The 15966-nt window shown below is 41.9% G+C and overlaps 1 protein-coding gene across 1 annotated transcript in view; it reads right to left on the bottom strand.

Moving 5' to 3' along the window:
* NUAK1 (NUAK family kinase 1) overlaps positions 1–15966 on the bottom strand; it is a 48797-nt gene that overhangs the window by 20121 nt on the left and 12710 nt on the right. Inside the window, exon 2 of the mRNA XM_064654865.1 lies at positions 4491–4611. Within this exon, the coding sequence (XP_064510935.1) occupies positions 4491–4611 (121 nt within the window). The remainder of the gene's footprint in view (positions 1–4490; positions 4612–15966) is intronic.

Here is a 15966-nt window from a genome sequence, read left to right on the forward strand (position 1 = left end):
ATATAGAAATAAATTTCATCACTGCTTGCAATCATTTTGACATCTGAATTGGACCTGTCAGTGATCTCCCATTTGAGTTTATGTCATGTCTGACAAAGCGCAGTTTAGGCAATCACCCTGAATGACAGGAAATTCATAAAGCTGGGGTATGGTAACTAAAGAGTTAAGTTTATTTATTCTTGTTTCATTACTATCGCCAGACACTTGAAATATTACTTTATGTTCTTGGATGTTATCAACTGAAAACAAAGGGAATAAAGCACTCGAAGGTCAAAAGCCTACATAATTAGAGGAAATCAATTAGAAATGTGGTTAAATAGTATCACTGCTGAAGTACTTTCTCTCGGCCAAACAAAAAAAACCAGAATCACTTCAGCTTTCCACCTTCCATCCTTCTTGATTACAGCCCAGTCATCCATGTAATGTTTTAAGGGACTTTTGACTTTTTCAGGTGTTTTGCACAGAGAAGGGGTGGGGTCATTAGGCACCAAAGTTTGTTTTGATTATGTCTGAAAGCCAGGAGATAGCAGGGCTGGGATAGAGGCTGATATTTTCTCCCCAGAACTGTCAGCCTGAGACACATAACTGTTCTGCCCCTGCACAAACCCGACAGTGGCGTGAGCTGCCACTCCGGTCCCTGGCTGCCTGTCCCTCCAGAGGTGCGTGTTGCAGCCGATGGTGGGGGACACTGGACTGAGCCAGTGCTGCTGCAGGGGATGCAGCTCCTCAGCAATGGTTCATGTCACACACCTTGCCAGCTGCCACCCAGGCAGATTTTTGGCAATGCAGATGTTTTTGCTGATGACACGGTGACTTGACTGACACAATTCAAGGAGCCCCACACTGGAGACAGGCCTACGTGTGTCTGAAATATCAAGTGTGTGTTTATTTTTTCTTGCATGAAATCTGGCACAAAATGTGAGACTGAACAAGTATTTGGCAAGTAAGATGAGTATCCTGGAATATTTTGCCACTGCCATTACACACTGTCAGATCTTCTTCCATTGCCTTTGGGATTTGAAAGTATAGAAGAGCTGAACCAGTTTACTGACTAACCAAAGCATGCAACCTAGCTAAAGCCATTGTGGACTGGCAGACACACGTGACAGAGAATCTCTGTGCTTTTTCTTAAGGGTACCAAAAACGCAACCTAAAAATAAAAAAAGTAAGAAGTACATCTTACTCAGGAAATCCATATTTTGTGCCTTGTGGATGCAAAGGGTCCAGCACCATTATAAGCATTCTGGCCCCAACCCAGCCAAGCACTTCAGCACGTGCTTTTCTTCAGTTACTCATTTACGCTAATGCCATCGTGTTCCCTCGGCACCAAAATGTGACCCTAATATTTATTCATTCTTCAGGGAATATCTTCATTAAACTATTTCTACAATCATGTTAGCTGTTCATTTTTAAGTGCATATAGCAAATGGCCAAGACTTCTCTGTATGCTTATGCTGACCAAGGACAACTTTTTCAGCACAGAAACAGTCATGTAGACAACTGTAGTTCACACTACAAGGACTCAAGAGCTCACTTCTGAATGTAGCAAGCCTAACTTCACACTCATGATTGGCCTAACATGTGTTTAAATGTTTGCAGAATTGGGTCTGATGTTCTTTCCCTGGTTTAACTTTTATAAAGTACTGCCAGATGAGATAGATTTTGCACTCAGGCTACCCCTGGAAAAATATGTTAGCTCTTAAAGGCTTTATTATAAAATCCTGGAGTTTTCAAGGCAAGAAAGAAATAGGGCAGGGGAAGGGGGGGGGGCAGGGGAGAGACAGACAGATGAATGGACAGAGACATTATTCTATAAATTAAAATTTATATGCTGAAATCAGAACACTGCCAGCAAAGCCAACTTCATGTATCCACTCCCTTTCAAGGAGTTTAAAGTCACTTGAAAGAGCACTTCCCTCACAGCCATACTCAACAGATTGCCAATTACAGTCCTGCTGAGAGAATGGAATTTCTTTGGAGTCACAACGGTACATCTGCCCTCACAGTAAGAGGGAAGGTACAAGTCTTTTGATTAGATTACAAAAAAGATCTCTAAACTGGAAAGCTTTGTCTCCACATATCTGAATTAGCTTGGTATCAAAAAAAAAAAAAGATAAGCTTGTGTTTAAATCAAGTTGACAAATTCAGAGGTTAATTGCTTCTAAGCAGGAAGGTCAAAAGGATACCTAAACAGGGATGCTACTTAAAGAAAACACATGTTTGTAAATGCAATACAAAGAACTTCCAAAGGTATTACAGGAAGATACAGCATTGTCCATGGTAGGTGTATCTGTGCACCTACTGAAAGCGCTGTCAGACTTGCAGTGGCAGTCTGAAAACCTACAGTAACAATTTGTGAGAGAGGAGAAAAATATCTCTGGGGTGGCTTCAATTTAAAAGTTAAGCATCTGATCTAAGTTAGTCAGCTAGACTCCATCTATAACCAACAGGAGCCTCCAATATGTCATTTATCCCACCTATCTGAAAAAACATCTCCCAGGAGGAAGCCAGCATCTGTGAAGACGCTGATCCCTCTTGACTAGAGAGGGACTCTTCAGACTTGTAGCATACACCAACTGCATAAATGATGGATCACTTAAATTTGGCGAGATTAAGCCCATCTCTCAGGATTTACTGACTTCATCATTTTGTGTCAGGGGATAGCAATATTATCACTCTTTATGCATCACTCAAGAGGAACAGCCATGTGTTTAAAATCCAGCTTCAAGAGGCTACAAATACTTCAGTCCTAGATGTAGTCCCTTAACTTCACTACAAGTATCCTTCAGCTTATAATGAAGCACGTATATAAGGATCCCTGAGCTCACATCCTTACCTCTGGGCAGTATGTGACTACTCCTGTGGGTTCAGTTGCACAACAACACATCTTCCCAGTGCTACCACATCTAAGTTACAGCATTGGCTACTAAAGGCTAAGTACTGACTGACTGCTTGGAAAATAAACCATCACCTAACATAGGTGCTCATCCTCCTGCAGACAGGATGAACTCTCTATCGTGGAGCTTGACTGGGTCTGCTGCAGAAGCACTGCTCCTCCCTCCCGCAGGGCCAGAGGAGGAAGTTTTGCTCTCACAGGACTTTATTATCTGCTTCCTAAAAATGCTGTAATCTTTTTAACTTTTACAAATGTTTTAACTCAGTAAAAACTATTTAAAGTAAGGATGAGAAGGGCAATTGGTCAAAGGACCACAGCATGCTTAATCTTTTTTCTTTCCAAGTTCCCGTCCACATTTGAAGTAACTTTTGTTCCATTTGCAACCCACATGCTGACACAGCATCCCTCCCCTTTTCTGTTCCCAGATCCTTTTATGAGTTTATTCAATAAAAAGACAGATACTCATCTCTTTTCAAGTACCAGAACATGCTTTTGAATAACTCAATATGCGATACTGTAACAGTACGCCAAGACAGCCCTTGTTTTAATCAGCTGTCTCAACTCTCCGAGCAGAGCTGCCATACACATATCATCACCTTGTGCATTTACCTCACGTCTGTGTAAACATGTAGGGCTAAATTCAAGCTGCCTGCTCTGCACACAGGAGAAGATGTGATTCCCAGGGACAAGGCCACCCGACCCAGGTCCCTCTGAACCTCTGGAATCTACAACGTGGGTCCACCACGCAGCCACCCTCCTCGCAGCAACAGACCTTTGGGCCGGTGTCTTTTAGCATGTACCCAGCCCGAATCTCTCAGCTAGTGCTGGGATGTTACTTGAGGAAGAAAGAAAGGAAGGAAGGAAGGAAGGAGGAGGAGATTTTACTACAGAGTGACACTTTATGAATATATAAACAAACAAACTGGCAAATCAGGGAGGAATGCCCCTGGCTTCCTGTTCCTTGCTGTAAGACTAGGGAGCAGCTCCGGGAGGCAGGAATTAGCAGACTTCCCAGCTGTGTCCCAGGAAGAAAGGAGTTAGAGGGGGAAGGCAGGATAGGAAACAGGAATGATAAGCCAGCGACCAGACTGACAGGAAAGTGTGAGAAGGTGGATAGGAAATGGATGCTAGGATTCAGGGGGAAAAGCAGCAACGACAACTGGCAAGTAAGGGAGGACCAAAGTCCTAGAGCAGATGAGATCAGCCTTGTGCAGTCCAGGGAAAATAAAGCATACAAGGACTGGTTTAGGGGCTGGGAACAGAAACAGACATCAGGCTGGTTCAAGAGTGAGGATGAAATGAAACTGAACTGTCCAATGAGAGCAAGGAGATGAGGTGACAAATGCCACAATTACCCACCTGCCACGGATGCAGCGCTTAACTCACACAGAAAGAAGCTCTTCCAAGCAAAGGGTTATGCACCTGTGAAACACTGGTAGCTCAGAGGGAAGGTAGTGCTCAAAGCAGTCTTGTTGGTAAGGGATGGGTTACACTAGGACTAGGAGTTTGTTTGGTGCACCATCTCAAGAAACATGAACATCAGGTCTGCAAGAACGTAACAGAGCACTCAGAGAGGAAAATGACATTCACTAACCTTCATATATGGTGATGATATGAGGGTGGCTGAGGGATGACATGATCTCAATCTCCCGTCTGATGTGAACCATATCTTGTTCATCCTTAATTTTGTCCTTACGAATGGATTTTATTGCAACCTATAAATTCAGGAAATCAAGCATTATTCTTAGAACTGAAAAGATGCATCTAATCCATTAAGAAGAGTTCAAAAAATAAAATACAGATGTTAGATGTTGGCAGAATGGAATGACCAAAACAAAGTTTTCAAACACAAACCTCCATGCCCCAGCTCCCTCATTTTATAGCAATAAATACACTCTCATTACAGTAATGGGTGACATGAAGTTTTAGAGTCTTCAGGTCTTAAGACTTCACTGAGGGGGAACACAGCACTTCTTGGAAGGATCTCTGTGCCAGCCTAAGTACTCTCCTTCTGAGGCAAATGGCAGAACTCCCAAGAGATTTCGATGAGCAGTACATTTGCTAAGACATGACTGCATCTGAAAATTTCAAGCAGAAGCTTTGGAGACAATTTCTCAGAAACAAGGTTGAGATCTCTGAAGAAACAGAAGGAGGGAATCCAGGGTGCTGATTACGTACTGGTATTTGTCCATGTTAATACATAGAGGATCCCATTAACACAGGTTAGTCCATAGTTCTCTAAAAGCAGGCAAACTGTTTAGGAATTATGACTTATTCAAAAATCAGAAGAAATAAATCTTTGAAATTTACATCTAAACTCGTCCTCATATAAACCCAAGACTTTCAGATCAGCACTTATGAAATCGCTGCAAAACCATATCCTTCCTGCATCCTTCCTCAATCAGCAACCTTTTTTACAAGCATATCGTGTGACTCGGTATCCTTCCAAAAGGCACGGTGGGAACAGAGGAAGTGATAGCTAAACTTGCAATATAAATTCAAATTATAACAGTCCTTGTGAGTGTGTGTATGTGTGCTGCCTGTGAAAAAAGGGCTTATCTGAACACCACCATAAGTAATCGCGGAGGTCATCTCATGCCCTATGAGAAATGCACAAGCCAACAATGCAGAGAAGCTTGTGGGAGAGGGAAGGTGAGGGCATTGTGCATACTGAATGGTAGCATGGCCTTTATTATACTCACTATTTACCCTGCTTTATTTTTGTAAGCCAGAGTTCAAGGAATAAATTACCAGCTAGCTTAAAATCAACAATACGTCTTTGAAAAACATCACTGACCTGCTGAGATGACCACCCTTTTATGGGTAAACCAAAATTGTGTCATTCTTTTCAGCCAACTACTGTGGACTTCTCCTGGGAAAACATTTGTAAATCTGTGATTTATGGGATTTTCCCAGTTCCTCCAGAAAAGAAACTTTCACTGCCTACTTCAGTAATTGCAAGTGGCATGACCAGTATTGTTCTCATTATATGATGTAGCATCCAGGATATTGAAGAAACAAGGGAAAAACTTAAAATATTATAAGACTGAAATGTACACAAACAGGAGCCAGTTTAAAGGATCAGGTTTCCTACAAAGACTTCAACTCCGAAAAGCAACATTGTTCAAAAAAGCATTATGCACATGCCCCATCCCCTCAAATTCCCAAAGCTTGCAGCACGTGCTTAAAATCAAGATCATGCTCATGTGCTCCCCTACTTTGAGACAACAGTACAAAAAGAAGTCGTCAATGGACAAATTGATTTGCAAATTAAAACCAAAACAATTCTATCCTTCCTCTTGACCCAAATATTTGGGATAAAGATTTTAACAGTAACAATATAACTACGGTCTTATTTACATGGCACATAATTCTAGAAAAGGTAATACAACAGATCTTAATTGAATGAGTGCCCAAGATAATCTCCAAGTAATTTCTGAGATGGAAAAGGCAACCAACTATAAAGATGACACTAGATTTTTTCCCCCTTCCCACGTTTGCACTGGGACCGACTGCAAATGCAAATACACCCTGTCTACAGAAGGATGTGGGTGGCTCTTGGAGCAGCATGTGCATTCCTGCAAGAAATAAATATAGACATGGGTAAAAACACATTTTTTATTAAAAGACAGCCTTGTACTTGGCTCTGAGGAAGAATTTAAGAAGGGTTTCATTGTCTATACAACGAGGAGCAAATTCTTCCCCATTCAGGGCTGGTAAAGTAATAAGGCAGCCCAGAGGACATGCCAATCTCCTACTAACTTGACTCTGTGCTTCACAGGCAGGACTTCTGTACATCTACATATAATTACTTAATAATTGTATAAAGGAAAACATTTTTAGATACAAAAGTGCAAATGTGATTGAAAAGCGTGGCAGCACTTTTGTAAATATATGTTTGGATTAATATTCTAATGCAAACAGATGTGTTGCCTGGGAACATATTTTTCAATAGGACCAGAGAGTTTAGAGTCCCACAGTCCATGCTGAAAAGTGGTTAAAAGGCACCTAGGAGCCTTAATTCGTAACAGCTATTCCTAAAAGTTTAACTGAATTTTGAAGATAGTACTTAACCTCCTGAAAGCATCACTTCCCAGTTGCATGGGTACAATTCAACAGCCCAGTCAAACTACTTGGGATTTTGTCAGTGACATCCAGGCTGCAAGGAAATATAAGGAAAGAATTCAAGCTGAACACATCTCTTGGGTTTTAACATTCAAGACTTTCTCTTCCCTCCCTCAGCTCCTTCAGCTCACAGTGACTAGCACCTGGAAACAAGGAAAGACAACTGGCAGGCATGAAATATCTTAACTCCAGTGGTGCAAATGGAGCCAGGGCAGCTGTAAGCATCCACCTGCCCACGGTCAGACCATCCCCTGCGATCCTGACAAATAGCAAGAGTGCTGTGGAGGAGGGAATGCCCCTTGTACAGTATCAGTATAAGCACTCCATAAGTAAGTGAGGCTTACTTGCATATACTAATGAAATAGTATCACTGTCCATTTGCACAACACGTGAGCATGCTCAAAACAGAGTGCAACCATTTATGAATTAAACCTTGGTAGGCAAGTGGTGAAACACCACTATTCATCCACTTCTAGGAGATGAGGAAATCGGAACAGAAAGCTGATGTGACTCCTGAAGGAAACGAGGACAGCAGCGACAGCATTCGCTGTCTGCCTCTTCCTTCCAAACTGTGCAACACAACATGGAAGTTCAACAACCCCTCTGGTTATTAAAGGGTGATTTACCTTTCCCCACGTTCAGTTGCTGCTTTTCTCCTCAAAAAGAGCCTCACGAAAGCGAAAGGTTCTAAGGCATTGCAATAAATACTTTTTATCCCTTGGCATCTGCCTGGTGGCCTCCACGATCCCCAAGTGGGCAGGCTCCACATTTCAAAGGCTACCAGGAGTGCACGGCCTTGCTGGTGACCTGGTCTGAAAGGCCAAACAGCGAGTGATTGCTGTCAGCAGGCTGTCACTGTCAGAGGTGGCATCCCAAAGCAGGATTAGTGGAGCAGCAGGACAGCGTTTGTTCCAGCTCTTCCCTTCTAAGAAAGGGATTTCTGCCAGCCAAGTGTCCTTCCCCTGCATCAGTCTGCTCCAGACCATGTCAGCAGGGATACTCAGGCTCCTGGCTACCGATGTGAAAGAAACAGCACAAACAAGAAAGCAGTCCAGTTGGGTTTTCTTAGTATTTCACGAAAACATTACAAATCATGAGCGCATTTGAGGTATTTATAATATCTCTCTCTCTATATATATATATATTTCATTGTTTTCATCTCTCTGAGCAAAACAAGACCCCTACCTGTATGTTATGGTATCAGACTGTAAAACAAGCCTCTCTTGCAGGTATTTTAAAATATCAAAAGTGTAACTTTTTTCATTAAATGTATTTTTCTCAGAAACATATTCCAGCCAATACATTTTCAAAGTGGGCTTATGCTTTTAACACCAGATAGAGCAGGCTCAATTTTTCAAAACCCCACTTGCGGGACTGCTACATGATGAACCTGAATAACATAAGTTAATAACAAATAATCTCAATTGAGAAATACCTTATGAAAGAACTTGTTTGTTCATTCTTTAGGTCCTTTTCTTTCTTTCTTGACTGCTTACTTTCCTTTCTCTGAAAGCAACAGCTTCACTGCGTGCAACATCAAAATTTATTAAGGGTCACAGCCTATGAATCAAGAGTAGGGCAAACACAACATGCTTTTTTACATCAGCTACATTAACTACTCCAAATATTGCAGCTCAAGATCTGCAGAAAAAGTGCTGTTAGTCCCTCTGGTACTCTCAAAACACTGTACTTATACCTCTACCACACTTTCTCAATATATTTTACTGGGTTTAAGACTTAGATAATTTAATTATAGTATTTTTAGTAACTTTACTAGGGGAGGAATTTGTATTTTTCCTAGCTTCTTGTCTTAATGAGAATTTCAGATAACTCCAAGACCTTGCATTCAGAGAGTGTAACATATCAGATTCCTAATAATGAAATCTTAAGCCTCTAACCCCAACAAAATAGGTTCAAGTTCACTCAAAGCCCCTGTAGACACAGTATTCAATCTGGCAAAACACTTTAGCACATGCCTAACTTCACACATGTGAGCAGGCCAGTGACTTTTGTGGGATAGCTCACACATATGAAGTTAAATATATGCATAAGCACCAAGGTCACAGCTCAAAACTAGGCCATGTGATGGTCCCTCTGGGAATCAATACTGGCTGTACACACCAATAACGTCCTCAGTATCTCTCCTGCAGCTCTGATGGCTGCATGGTCCCACACATGGGGTCAGGGGGGGAGAAAGACCATCAGAGATGGGCTGAAACCACCTCTGCCTGCATCGCCAGTTCTGGTACCAACCTCTGCTCAGAAGCAGGTAGAGACAATACCCTCCCCAAAATGTATGGTAGAGGGGAGAGAAAGCAGGAGGTTGTGAGCCTTTAATATTGCCACGAATTTCCCAACAGCTCTGCACAAACACAGGCCCTGCCCCACTGCTGCTCTGCCTTCCAGAAGCAAATAGGAAAGAGGGAGCACAGCTTTTGGCTTCCCATCCCTCCGTGAGTCAGCTTGCAAAGTTTGCTGGGCAGGAAGCGTGGAGAAATAAGCTGCTTTCTTCAAGGCTGCAATAAATTACCTGTCTCCATTTGCTGGAAAGAGAATTTATAGTCACTCTCTGAACTGGTGTAGAGAGATTATAAAATATTTTCCAACACACTTCATGCTTCTTTGCTTTTGTTTCATACAAATAACTGGAATTGAACTATAAATACTTCAAAAAGATGACGGTTGCAAAGGTTTCTGTACATTCAGTCCTATCTGCAAGAGAAATGTCTTTCCTTCTTTTCAAGCTTCTCGGCTGCTTAGCAGAGTAAAACAGGTGACATTCATTTTTACAGAGCCTGATCAAGACCATCACGTACAGAAAAATACCTCCAAGTCTAAACGTCTGGCAAAGGGCATGGCAGGCAGAAGGTGCCCAATTCCATATCAAATCTCCGTGTCTGCTGAGTCACTGCTGGCATCATCGTTTATGGCATGAGCTAAAAATGCTGTATGTTCATCAAAGCAAAAAGCTGTTTCACTTCATTTCAGGAAGTTGGTTCGTGTGTTTGTTTTAATGTAATGAACCTACGTTTGCCTCATTTCCAGCCAAGATGTGTGAATATAAACAAAGGCAAAACGAGCCACAGTGCAGTCACAGATTTTTAAGTCGGCGAGTGCTGTAGCAGAGGCTGACCACCTGAATGTCACAAACCACTGACCTTCCCCAGCAACCTCTGTGTGCAGTACATTCAGTCCCATTGAAAACAATCTTCCAACTCCCTATTATCTACCAAGGCTATTTTTAGGACTGTAGTGAGATACGAACTTCTTTTTTCCACCATGGGGACTGTGACTTTTAAGCTGGTTCCAGCGCCTGTGCATACCACCCATGCTCCAGCAAATTCCAATAGGCTCTTGCAATAGGATTGTGGAGAGTCAAAAAAATATCAGTCCCTTGAGAAAGGGAAACCAGCTTGCTGCCACTGCAAGGTATGTCAGAAGAGCAGCTTAAAGAAAATTATTAAAAATTATTTGTGGGAGGTGAAGAGGGAGGGGAGGGTTAAATTCACATAAACCTCTCCTTTCTGAAAGCTGTGACTGAGGCCATCCCCACCCAGCAATGGGAAGTGGGCGAGCCCAGCCGGTTTCACAGCTCTGCTTCCTTTCTTTGAGACTGGGAGGTGGGAAGTGAAATGTGCCAAATGCCAACGGGGTGTGGAGGTAAAGAATAGGTGGATCAACCAGGGGGGAAGAAAGGGAGGCAGAGGATGTTTGGGGGTGGGGAGAGAAAAGATACATTGTTCTTTCTCCAGCCCCACAGAGTCGAGCAAGAAAGAATAAAGTCTGGCACCATATTATGTTTTTTCCAGGGGAGTCTCTGCCTATGGCTCTTGCCCCAGACATCACCAACACAAGAGGAAAAGAAACAAAGCTATGAAATTGTGTGGTCCCTAAGGTGGCTGCAATCAAATGATAAGGAGAGGGATACTGATGCAGTTGCATTGAAATGGCACTTCCAGAGGTTGCACAAAGGAGAAAATGGAAAGGCCTGTCTATCTGGCCTCTAGACCTTCCAGGTGGGAAGAAGGAGCCATGGACAGATATTCCTATGGGGAAGTGAAGCATCCAAAGGGTTGTGCAAAGGTATTCTCATGCAGACTTCTTGTAAGCCTCTTCCCACAGGATTATATCTTTCCTGTGTCTATTTGCTGGAAAAAAAGCTGTCTTGAGACTCCAACTCCTGGCCAAATGCAGTACTAAAGAGCATCATGCAGGACATGTAATTCTAAGAACAAGTTTCTGCATGGTCATTGAAAACATTTCATGCACTCACTAAAAGGTTGGACAAAAGGCCACTGTGAGTGGAAGCAAAATTAGTGTCTGGCATTGTGCAATCTGCTAACACATCTCTGAGAGCTCTCCCTTTCAGAGAAAGAGTAAGGTTGACACAATGCCATTGTTTTGGAGATTGTTAGTTTTCACATCCTAAAAGCCAGATCATCTCCATGGTGATACTGCCTGGGAGACAAGCATGCAACAAAATCCTTATTAATTATTTATCAGCAGCCCAACTCTATTGTTTGATATGTTGGCAAACTATGCAGTAATCAGGGGAGTTGCTCAAAGGGGTAACCGGTGCCATCTGCACCCAGTGAGACTCTGCTGATTTAAATCTCAGGGCATCTCCCCATTGCTCTGCTCCATCACATGTTTGTTCACATCATGGATGTTACCAAGCACAAAATGCTGTTATTGTTGTTGTGAGACAGCAGCTGTACACATAAAGGGTGAGGATGCACGTGCCGTGATGCACCTTCCAGGTTCATTTGCTTGTACGAGGTAAAGGTATTTTTTACAGCTGCCTCACTCTGCACGGGTAAGGCATAAAGAAAACATCTTTATGCATCACTCTGTTTCATTCCCCTCTTCACAATGTACCACATAAAATAGCTTATGTTTCTAAATACAGCTGATGTCATTACCTGTAGAGAAACTCACTCTTGTGCCAAGTCTCAAGTAAAAATTCTATTTGCATAAGCTGAGGCACAATGTGCTGCTGCCTCTTGGAGAACCAAGGTACGATTATCTCGGGTTTAATTTTCCTTTTCTGGTTCTCTGGACATAGTTGCTGCTATCATATAAATGACGATCCATCAAGTGGAGAAGAGGAATTAACTAATTACGAACACTAGGTCAGGGGATTATATATTCTCTCTAGTTCCCCTTTATTCATAAAGACGTCTGTGGAATCAAGTTTTAATGAACAGGAAGGCACCAGATGAACACATTTATACTGCACATATACAAAGTGGGTGCCAGGAGGAACACATACAACACCCTTCCTCCACTTCTCTCCTCACCCCCGCATACGGTGCCTGTTAACAGGATTTGTGAGCACATTTCCTGAGTAGCTACTGCCTTACTGAGAAGTTTACATCCCTTCATTGTTTGGTACCTGCTATGCTCAGCTATGTATATGAAACCTGGCATATTTACATCATGCATTCCCTGACAAATTTACCTGGCAGACCTTTCTTCATTCAATGGTGAGAATCCTGGCCTGAAGTCATACGTGTTAGAAATCTACTAAGAAACTTCTCACTTCCCAAAATAAAAAGCTTTTTACACTGCATTACTGAAGTTCCAAGTTGTAGGATTGTTCAGTTTGAGAAGGAAGATCCTACAAAAAATCACCATCCCTAGCAATGAAGTGTTTCCCACAGTGCTACCTCAAGTTGCACCTTCTCAGCCCTCCCCATTGTCCCAATGCTACCTATGCAGCACGTTACCACAAATCTGTACCCTCTTCAATCCTCTCCAATCCACAGTAAAATGAATTTGCCCTGGTAGGAGCAGAGGGTGCAAAGGATTTGTTGAAAAGCAGAGATCTGACAAGATGTTTCCAGTTGTGGCCTGTCAGGATCAGAGCCCAAGGCTGGCATCCTGTCATGTGCAGACTTCACCTTCCTGGAGAAAAGAATGGGACTGCTTACATTTTTTCTAATACATTTCTAAATGTAACATCATAGCCTTCTGAATATCTAAAGATGCAAAACCTAATACTTAAAAATATTGATCACTCTGCCTGCAAAAAAGAGGCTTATGATCTGAATGACTAAAGAAAAGAGAAAAAAAAACGGCCCAGTTGAAGTTCTGGGGCTGTCAGGCACAGACTGATGGGAGACCATCTCCTTTCCAAAGCCTAGTAACTCACAAATATCCCATCCAACTACCTTCAAGCTTTCAAGAAAAGTTCATGCTCTGGCGCATAAGAAATTATATCTGGAAAGGAACTGGGGTAGGGGATTTCCCCGAGGCAATAGAGGTTCGTAACTGTAATTAAAAGAAAAAAATGCTTTACAGCCTCAACTAGGGATCATTCTCCTTAATAGATGTTAACCAGCACTGAATGCCACATTCACTGAAAAGATGAAATCTGCATTTACAGTTAACGTCTGGTGAAGTTGCCAAGCAGATGTTTATTTTTGGCTTCCACATTTACTAAAGCCAAATGCTACACTGAATTGGGATTTCACAAAGTCCAACTGCTTTTCTTCCAGGTTACAATTTTGTTGGAACCACAAAGGGGGAAAAAAAAAAGGAGGTGAAAAAAAAGGCAGAAAAGAAAAAAAAAGCTGACTTCACTTTTAAGTAGGAAAAAAACTGGTAGCATCCGTTTCTATCATGTCTGTTTATATCATAGTTTAAATGAGGTTAGAGTTGTGCAATCATTATTGATCAACTTCCAAATACAGCATAGCTCCATCCAGCACATGTGCAAAAGAGGAAAAGTCACTGGAAGTGAATCTTATGTCAGTCAGTCTTTTAACTTCTGCAAGTCTGTGCACAGACTGTTTAGCACTAATTAAATTACTAGCAAGTCAGGATAAAGAGGAGTGAAAGAATTCACAAGCCCCAAGTTTACTGTTCTCAATGTTACATGGGTATTCCAGATCCAGTCTCCAAAAACTGGAAGATAGATTTCACATTAATTTTGAGGCTTGATCTCACAGCTACCACAGCTGCTGATGTAATGCAAAATGCTAACCTGAGGCAGCAGAGAGGGACTTTAATTCAATGTTGTTTTTTCATTGTGAATAAGCAGTGAACCACACTGAAGTAATCCTCCAAAGTAGGAGTGCACACTGTTCAAGGCATCAATTTGGGGATGAAACACAAAACCAAGATCTTGGCTACGTTGTTATAAAAAGCCCTTTATGACTTTTTAAAGAAGACAGGTATAAAGCCCTGGTGCCTGGATCTAGTTCCAGTTTGAAAATTACACAGTCTCCTGTAATTCCTCCCAATAATTTAAATTGGAAATAGGGTTATTCACACCCTCTAAGCAACCACTGCAAACTGTTGCAATGTGCTGCTAAATAATTGCTAAATAATGGTAACCTCAGCAGTTACCAGAGTCTCTAAAGTGATTTTGCAGGTTTAGGTGAAAGGTGCTACATCAGTGCAAGGCTGTAATTCACATTAAACAAAGAAGAAGGTTAGACATTGTTTGAACTCATTCTTAGAACTATTTTTTCCCAAGCCACCTCACAGCACATTTTCATTCATTGGTACGTTCTCCTTGAGAAAGTTGTGAGTAAATAAATGTAGCTCGGTTTATTCTACTCTCTTTCAGTGAAGTTTCCACGAGTTCAGAGAAATCTCAGAACCACTGAGAGCTTTGCACATCTTTACAATGCCTCTTCTGCCACAGCTGTGAAATCACCTTCAGATCTTTTAATTTTGCTCTCCTGGTTCTGCAGTCCTTCAGAGGACAAAAGAAAGTGCTATTTCACCATGAGAATTACGATAGTACAAGGAAAACATGGGAAGAGACTTTCTTGTTTAGAAAAAATGCTGTACCTTTATGCAACACAACACTCATTAAAACTCAACACCATACTGCTTGACCACCTCAAATTCCAGATTAACACAATGGAATTTTGAAGTGTGGAGAGATTTTAAAGTTGAATTTATACAGTTTAGGCTTTCAGATTAACATTGATGAGCAGGGATTCATTCTGAAAAGATGGTGGGCCACACAGATTATATCATGGAAAGTGCACAGATATGTTTAAACAGCAAAGTTGGAAGGGTTAATGACACAGAACTATCAGACGTACCCATGTCTAGTATATTTTTCTAAATTGATCTAAGGTGGATCAAAATATAAACACCACTTTCTGGCAGGAATCTAGCAAACCATAAACCCACATCCTATCTGGAAAAATACTCTTGGAAAACAAAAAGAATGGCAATCGTGTATCAAAGCCTCACCCAGATTATTTTGCTCCAGGGCTTACAGACCACTTTGCAATATTAAATTTGCTTTTGTTAATGCACTGCTTCAGTATTACATTGTTCTGCCTGGACATTACCTATTTAACGGACCCTTCTGGGAAGGGACCATCCCAGAATTTATGACAGAATGTGGTGGAATTGCTACAGCAGAAGGAAAGGAGTTTGCTAAAATTTCTTCCCCATCCTTCTCTGATTTCTGAGAAATATTTATACCCCTGAAGGTAGAGGAACCTCCTGTTGTTCCCTTCTATTTATTGAAAGTATATTACCAGGGCCACCCTAATGGCTCAGTGGAGAGAGTAACACAGGAACACTCTTGCTCCCTGCAGCCAGTTGGGCTTGGAGTAGACACGAGAGGATGAGAAATGAATTACGCTCTCCTACAATTAAGTGGCTGGTGATCAAGCAATTTGGTAGCCTGAAACGCATAATCTAGCTTTCCCTGATAGAAGAGGAGTTCACAACTGCAGGCAGTTGTTCTAAGTAGTCGTGAGGAGGCTTAACTTTGGAGGGGAGAAACAGCAAACCAATTTTTTTTTCGCGTTGGAAAGCTTTTGCCTAAGAACTCCTCCAGACTCTGAGATCTCCAGCACTGTTGCCCCCTTCTTCAACACGCACAAACACCTTTTTTGGCACGTGTTTTGGCTGGAGTCAGTTGAACAAGGGAGAGTTAGAACTCAGGTTTCTGGTATCCCCTTGCCAGA

Source organism: Pseudopipra pipra, chromosome 5, assembly GCF_036250125.1.
Source record: "Pseudopipra pipra isolate bDixPip1 chromosome 5, bDixPip1.hap1, whole genome shotgun sequence".
Taxonomy (NCBI): domain Eukaryota; kingdom Metazoa; phylum Chordata; class Aves; order Passeriformes; family Pipridae; genus Pseudopipra; species Pseudopipra pipra.